The sequence below is a fragment of the Colobus angolensis genome, unplaced genomic scaffold (assembly GCF_000951035.1).
Source record: "Colobus angolensis palliatus isolate OR3802 unplaced genomic scaffold, Cang.pa_1.0 Scaffold11, whole genome shotgun sequence".
Taxonomy (NCBI): domain Eukaryota; kingdom Metazoa; phylum Chordata; class Mammalia; order Primates; family Cercopithecidae; genus Colobus; species Colobus angolensis.
In genome coordinates this window covers 8,750,415-8,758,753 of record NW_012112030.1, presented here as the reverse complement: position 1 = coordinate 8,758,753, position 8,339 = coordinate 8,750,415, and the positions used below count along the sequence as shown (strand labels likewise).

The following is an 8,339-nucleotide window of genomic DNA, read 5'->3' as shown; positions in this document are numbered from 1 at the left end:
AAAGAAAGAAAGAAAAGAGAAAGAAAAAAAGGAGGATAAAGAAAAGAAAGAGAGGTTTAAATGCTCACTTCACTCCCCATAGCTATAGAGAAACTTGCAGTGAATATGAGACTAAAGTACACTGGAGTTTGGCAACTGGAATTTTTGTTTCAGTTTTACCATTCAGTAGTTACGTCACTTTGAGCAGCTTAGTCTCTCTCTGGTTCTTCATTTTCTCCTTGATAAAATTAGTTAGATTAGGTAAACTTTAAAACCAGTTTAGGTTCTGAACTTCTGTGATTCACAGGATAGTGTTTTTGGAATTTAAAACATTACAAGTGCCAAGAGTAGGTGTGTACTCAAATGAAAGGGGGATTCTGGAATTCTCTGTTGCAACAGAAAGAGCAAAACACCCTAAGTTTATTTAACAGTTTGCTACTGAAGGCTCTTTGGAAGTGTCAGAGTCACCAGATGGAGGGCTTCACAGCAGCCTCAGAATGATTCGGCACGGTGCCCCAAAGTCAAGGCTGACTTGCTGCCTCATGATTCCTGGTCTGGCGCAATTTCCTCTACCCCATGTGAAGTGGGGGTTAAGTAGGAACTTGGCACTCAGGGTTAAAATTGCAATATTAAGGCCGGGCGCAGTGGCTCACACCTGTAATCCCAGCACTTTGGGAGGCTAGGGTGGACAGAACACCTGGGATCAGGAGTTTGAGACCAATCTGCCCAACATGGCAAACCCCATCTCTACTAAAAATACAAAAATTAGCTGGGAGTGGTGGCGCATGCCTGTAGTCTCAGCTACATAGGAGACTGAGGCAGAAGAATTGCTTGAACCTGGGAGGCAGAGGTTACAGTTAGCAGAGATCACACCACTGCACTTCAGCCCGGGTGACAGAGTAAGACTCTGTCTCAAAAATAAAAGAAATATGAAATATGCTCATTGAGACTACACTTGCCACTCACAGCCCTACACTCCTGCCTTCCTCCAGAGACACCTTCTGTCCCCCTGGGAGTCACACCCTCTTCCCTAGTTGAGAATCTTCACTCTAGGATATTATATGAAAACCTATTTGACCAATCTAGGGCAGCCAGGTTCCCTACCACGTGTCTGTTTTTCATAATCATTATTAGGAGAGACAGCACCTTAATCAAATAAATGTCTGTTGCACTTCTAACATGTAAAGTTTTGTGGTATGGTTTCTGCCCATAAAGGCTTTATTGCAGATTGTTAAAACTATAATAACGTTTCATTACCAGATGGTAAAATTAACATAGACCAACTTTTCTTCTTCTAATGGGATAGAATAAAATTCATTCCAGTAGAGTAGAAGAGAAGAAAACAGGATAGGGGAAGGAACAACAACAACAAAAAAGAACCAGGATGCATCTCATCCATAAGGGTAAAGCATTACTTTGTGAAACTTTATTTTGACTATGTGTATGTTCATGATAAGACAGCCTGTTAAAAATGCTTTCCTTCTTGTGGATTGTAATTTTTTTTTCAAAGTTTGAAGGATACTTCCTTACAGTATGTCCAGGAATACAAAATTAAATTATATGAGCGATCACGTGGCAAGGAGCAGGAGGTGTGCTGAAGGAGAGCTGCGGAGGTCCATAATGAGTCTAAACACCAGGGAAAGGGTAGTCCAAGGACAGGGCCTCAATGCAGAAAGTGGTGATGCGGAGATGAAAGAAGGATTTACATGTAAGGAGACAGTGGAGCTAAGCATTAAGCAGATTGGGAGGCTGTGATTTAGTGAGACAAGAGTTTGGGAGAGGATATGCTGTGTCTGGGAGCGCGGTGTGAACAGAACTACAGTCACCCCTTCCTGTCTGTGGGTTCTGGATCCACGGATTCAACCAACCACAGATGGAAAATATTTTTTTTTTTAAATGGCAATACGGTAATAAAAAATACATAAATCAACAGTAGAGGCCAGGCGTGGTGTAACTGCCTATTGGGTTCACCTTGCCTGCTGCCTAGATAGAACCAATTTATCAAGACAGGGGAATTGTAATGGAGAAAGAGTAATTCATGCAGAGCCAGCTCTGCAGGAAACCAGAGTTTTGTTATTACTCAAATCAGTCTCCCTGAGCATTCGGGGGTGAGATTTTTTAAAGATAATTTGGCAGGTAGGGGCTTGGGGAGTGGGGAGTGCTGATTGGTCAGGTTGGAGATGGAATCACGGAGGAGTTGAAGTTAGGTTTTCTTGCTGTCTTCTGTTCCTCGGTGCAATGGCAGAACTGGCTGGGCCAGATGACTGATCTGAATGGTGTCAGCTGATCGATCGAGTGCAGAGTCTGGAAAATATCTCCAGCACGGATCTTAGATTTTACAATAGTGATGTTATCCCCAGGAGCAATTTGAGGAGGTTCAGATTCTTGGAGCCAGAGGCTGCATGACCTTTAAATTGTAATTTCTAATCTTGTAGCTAATTTATTAGTCCTGCAAAGTCAGACTGGACCCCAGGCCAGAAGGGGGTCTTATTGGGAAAGGGCTGTTACCAATTTTCTTTCAGAGTCAAACCATGAACTGAATTCCTTCCCACAGTTAGTTCGGCCTACGCCCAGGAATCCCACAAGGACAGCTTAAGGGTTAGAAACAAGATAGAGTCAGTGAAGTCTGATTTCTTTTTTTTTTTTTTGAGACGGAGTCTCACTCTGTCGCCCAGGCTGGAGTGCAGTGACCGGATCTCACTGCAAGCTCCGCCTCCTGGGTTCACGCCATTCTCCTGCCTCAGCCTCCCGAGCAGCTGGGACTACAGGTGCCCGCCACCTCGCCCGGCTAGTTTTTTGTATTTTTTAGTAGAGACGGGGTTTCACTGTGTTAGCCAGGATGGTCTCGATCTCCTGACCTCGTGATCCGCCCGTCTCGGCCTCCCAAAGTGCTGGGATTACAGGCTTGAGCCACCGCGCCCGGCCTGATTTCTTTTACTGTCATAATTTCCTCAGTTACAATTTTGCAAAGGCGGTTTCCATTGTGGCCCATGCCTGTAATCCCAACACTGGGAAGCCAAGACAGGAGGATTGCTTGAGCCCAGGAGTTTGAGACCAGCCTGGACAACATAGGGAGACTCTACCAAAAAAAAAATTTTTTTTTAATTAGCAGGGTATGGTGGTATGCACCTGTGGTCCCACTTACTCAGGAGGCCAAAGTAGGAGGATTGCTTGAGCTCAGGAGGTCGAGGCTAGTGAGCCACGATCATAGCACTGCACACCAGCCTGGGTGACAGAGCGAAACACTGTCTCAAAAATAAATAAAATAAATAAAATATATATGTGTGTGTGTTTGTGTGTGTGTGTGTGTGTATACACAGAATAGCAACTATTTGGGTTTTACGTTGTATTAAGTATTGTAAGTAATGTAGAGATGATTTAAAGTATATAGGAAGATGTGTGTGGGTTATACGCAAAATACTATACCATTTTATATCAGGGACTTGAGCATCCATGGATTTTGGTATCCATAGAGGTCCTGGATCCAGTCCCCCAAGGATGCCAAGGGACAGCTGAACTTGGATTCTTCTTGAATTGCAGTCCTCCTACTAGAATGAACCTAATCTTGGGGGCTTCACAGTTTTGTTGGATTGTGGTCGTTGTATTTTTTGTTTCCTCCCTTCTAAGTTCTTCTTTTTTTTATATTTTTCTGGATCTCTTATTTGTTTAACTTTATCTTCCAACCTATTTACTGAATTTTTCTTCTCTGTTACCAGATTTTTAATTTCTGAGAGCTCTTTCGTTCTCTGAGTGTTCCATTTTTGTAGCATTCTGGTTTTCAGGATGCAATATCTTCTCTCATCTCCCCAAGAATATCAAGTATAAGATTTTCCTGCTTTGAATGTTTTCTTTACAAGAATCCCAGAACCTGTTTCTCACAGCTCTTCATACTCAAGCCTGTCCCTTCTGCTCTATGGCCATACCCACAAAGGAAAGCTTTTCAGCCTTCTGTTACTGCTTCTAGAGACATCGCAAGTTGCTACTTTGTAACTCTTAAACACTGTGCCTTCTCTCTCTCTAGGAAGAAGTCTCCTATGAAGAAAGGGCCTGTGAAGGAGGCAAATTTGCCACAGTAGAAGTGACAGATAAGCCTGTGGATGAGGCTCTACGGGAAGCAATGCCCAAGGTCGCAAAGTATGCGGGGGGCACCAATGACAAGGGTGAGTACCCCTGCAGGATGTGGCTCTGGTCTCGGGGGCCAGCTTTGCAAGGTCTCACCTCATCAGTGGTAAACATAAGTGAGGGGCTACAAGGCACCTGTAGCGAGGTGTTTCAGCAACCCGCAAACCTCCTGCACTATGTGAACAAGCAGTGTATTGCAGGAATCTGGGGAAACCACTCTGGTATCAGTCCAGCCTGTCCCTCAGTTGAAGGCATCCCTGCTCAATATCTCTGAGTTCCTGCTTCACTCCCAGGTGTGGGACCATATGCTCTTTTTTTTTTTTAACCTTGCAGTGCTTATTTTGTCTTTGGATTGGTTGACTAGGTGACGTGTGCCCACAGTAAGCTGAGCTACAGCACAAGGCAAGGCCAGCATCAGGCTGGAGATCCCCAGAGTCAGCCCCTGGTAGCTCAAATTCTGCTGGGTCCTTAGGCTCAGTGAGCAGGGGGGTTCCAGACCCTGTCTGGCACATGAAGGGTCTGAGAATTCTTAGCCTATCCCGCTCTTAAAAACTTGGCAGTTCATGCTGGCCACCTCTCTACTTTTAAAATGATAAGCCTGAAGTCTCATGAAAGGTATACCTGTTAGATGTAAACCATATTTTAAAATGAGTTTGACTCGTAAGAAGCCCTCTAATTTGGGTAGCACTTTGGAATCACTGCAAAACAAAAATGGGCCAGAAAGCAAGGGGAAAAAAGGAGATGTCATGTTTAATTTTTAGGATATGTCTCAAGCTGATAATTTAAAGAGCTAAAAACATGTATTATCCTTAATAACATTTACTAGGAGCTGCCCTGTCTATTGAGTAGCCATTCTTTTATTCCTTTACTTACTTAATAAACTTGCTTTAAAAAAAAATTTTACTAGGGCTAAAGTAATCAGACTTCGGAAGATACATTAACCTGTAGGAAGTCAGGAAGAAATCTTTTCCTTCTTAACATTTTTTTAGATGAAAATATGTATAAGAATTATAAAACTCACTAAAGAAAACCTTGAAAATAACAAAACAGTATTCCCTAATTCCCTCATTCAATACAATCAATGTTGTCTTTTGAATATATTTTTTAGGGCTTTTTAATGTAATCTTAGTGTTCCTACAATTACATATCCTGCTTCTGTTAGTTATTATTTCATAATTATTTTCCACTAGTGCCCAAGAGTCTTCTTAAGCATAATTCTTAGCTACATTATACTGCATCATGTGTCTGTAATTCACATAGACGTATTCCTGTTCTGAACAGAATTTATAATTCTGCTGTAATGAGTATCTTATTACCTATAGCCTTTTCCATATTTTAGATTGATATTTTAAATAGGCAGTAATTAAATACTGGCTAGGCATGGTGGCTCACACCTGTAATCCCAGCACTTTGGGAGGCCAAGATGGGTAAATCACTTGAGGTCAGGAGTTTAAGACCAGCCTGGCCAACATGGCAAAACCCCATCTCTACTAAAAATACAAAAATAAGCTGGGCGTGGTGGTGCCTGCCTGTAATCCCAGCTACTCTGAAGGCTGAGGCACAAGAATCGCTTGAACCCAGGAACCCAGGAGGCAGAGTTTGCAGTAAGCCGAGATCACACCACTCCACTCCAGCCTGGGCAACAGAACAAGACTCTATCGGAAGGAAGAAAGAAAGAGAGAGAGAGAGTGATAATCTGCAGTCTTGATATATATTGCCAAATCATTTTTTAGAGTTGTACCACTATACTCCTACCAACAGCATATACAAATAACAGATGTTCATGTATTTCTATGTATTTTTAACACTTGAAATGTTCATTGTTAATTTCAAGAACAAAAAATACCGCCTTGAAAGACAAATGAAACTAATGTGTCTTCCACAGCCCTGAGCAAGCTCTGTCTCTGATCCCTGCCTCACTCTGTGTTTTTGTGTTTTCAGGAATTGGAATGGGGATGACAGTCCCTATTTCCTTTGCCGTATTCCCCAATGAAGATGGCTCTCTGCAGAAGAAATTAAAAGTCTGGTTCCGGATTCCAAACCAGTTTCAAAGTGACCCACCAGCTCCCAGTGACAAAAGCGTTAAGATTGAGGAACGGGAAGGCATCACTGTCTATTCCATGTAAGGAGATGATCCTTCGGGCATCCATGGGTGGCACTTGATTCCTGTACCACTCCTTACGTCCCCTCTAGCAAGCATTAGCATCAAATTTTTATGGTTGCTGAATTAATTTAAGTAGGAAATGCTGAATCCTAACAGTTCCTCATTGTAATTTCTTCAGGTTGCAGGACACACACATTTGCATTTTATCAGAATAAATGCCTTGGCCAGTTGCCAAATTCATGGATAGAGCTGAAGCCTTGTTTAAGTTTACAATGAATGTCTACATTAGCCATAGCAGAGTTCTAGGAGACTCAGCAAATATCTTAAGTCAAGCCGTGGTCTGCATTCGTGGACACATGGGAAGCGTAAAGGGCTGAGGAATACCTGATTTCTACCCCACACTCCCTTTAATGCCAGAGAGCAGGGAGTATTTGCCAGAGCTGGGCTGCCACCCTCCTTGTTGTTCCTGGGCAGCAGTCCTTTGAGCAGAGCACACATCTGTTCTCTTGTCATCCTGGTCCTATTTCCAGGATTTCATGAGGGGTCATTTTCCCTTGACTATAGAGAATAGCAGGTGCAAATGGTTACTAGTTTCTGTCCCTCACACTCCAGCCTGCGCTCAGAAACCAAGTCTCTTCTAGATCATTGATGACTCCTCACATTTGCTAAAATCCTCCCATGTGACAGGCACCAAACCAGGCTCAGGGGAAGACCAGGATCTTCACCAGAAGTAACCATAGGTGGTTTGGCTCTGCTCGGGAGCAACCTCCTGAAAAATTCATATACATATAATCTTGCACTGTACTGAGTATTGGTCCACTTTCAGGGACCTCCAGACTTGGCTGCCCTACTGCAACCCTGCACCTGCTGGTGGGACCATTTTCCCTGGAGCTCTGTGAATGTTCTGAGAATGTGAGCTTGGCTGCTGTGTGCCGTCCTAGGCCAGGTGACTGCAGGGCCCCCCAGAGGACAGTGAATGTAATGCAGCTGGGAGCTGGCACCAGAGCCTCAGTTCCTGTGCTTGTCCTGCAGTCCTCATTCGGACTTCCCAGCTTCCCTTCAGAGGGTGTGAAGAAAGCAAATTAACTTAACGTTATCTTTTCCTAGGGTGGAGAAGCACCTAGGGTGCAGCATTGAAGGAAGCACTCACTCTCACAGCTGTCCAAGTGCAGGATGGGGACTGAGAGTGAGCACCTCCTTAAATCTTGTGCCCTGGGTTAGATGTCTGCTTGTCTTTTCCATTCTGTTTCCTGTGTTTGGGAAGCAGCAGGTATAATATAATAAACTTATATTTTATTTGAATTCCAGCTCTACTGCTTACTAGCAGGATGATGCTTGGGAAGTTACTCAGCCGCTTTAAGACTTAGCTTTTCCATTTGTTAAGTGCTGATAATATAACCTCCTATATATGATGTGTGTGTGTGTGCATGTAATGTAACCTTATAGGATTATTGTTAAATATCTTTCAGTATTTACTAAGATACTATTTATATATTACCTAATGTTTATGACCTGAAGCAGGTTTTGGCAATTACCCCTTCTGTCTGTTCATTCTTATTTCATAAGGAATGAGACAGACATGATTGAATCAGTTCACATTAAGACTTCAAGCAGATGGGGCTAGTTTCTGATCATTTGTTTTACCAGACCCTGGGTAATGAGTGGATATATATTGTTTTCTTTTGTCTTTAACTTTTTAGTATGGGAATTTTCAAACTTATAGAAAGGTAGAAGCATACAAGATCATGAAACCGTATGTGCCCATCCCCTACCAACAGCAGTGATCAACTCAAGGCCAATTCTATGTCTTGTGTTTCTTCACAGCATTCACCCAGCCCTACCCTGGATTATTTTTAGGCAAATTCCAGACATTATATTATTTCGTTCATAAATATTTCAGATAACTACTGAAGATTTTTTTAAATATAGTCACAATACCTTATTTTTTCTGAAATTTTGATAGTAATTCATTAATTTGTAATATAAAATATTCAGTGCTCATGTTTGAGACAGAGTCTCACTCTGTCACCCAGGCTGGAGTGCAGTGGTATGATCTCGGCTCACTGCAACCTCTGCCTCCCAGGTTCAAACAATTCTTGTGCCTCAGCCTCTCGGGTACCTGGGACTACAGGCA

The 8,339-nt window shown here is 42.7% G+C and overlaps 1 protein-coding gene across 1 annotated transcript in view; it reads left to right on the top strand.

Moving 5' to 3' along the window:
• HEBP1 (heme binding protein 1) overlaps positions 1 to 8,339 on the top strand; it is a 27,065-nt gene that overhangs the window by 7,440 nt on the left and 11,286 nt on the right. Inside the window, exons 2-3 of the mRNA XM_011953982.1 lie at positions 4,001 to 4,139; positions 6,043 to 6,223. Of these exons, the coding sequence (XP_011809372.1) occupies positions 4,001 to 4,139; positions 6,043 to 6,223 (320 nt within the window). The remainder of the gene's footprint in view (positions 1 to 4,000; positions 4,140 to 6,042; positions 6,224 to 8,339) is intronic.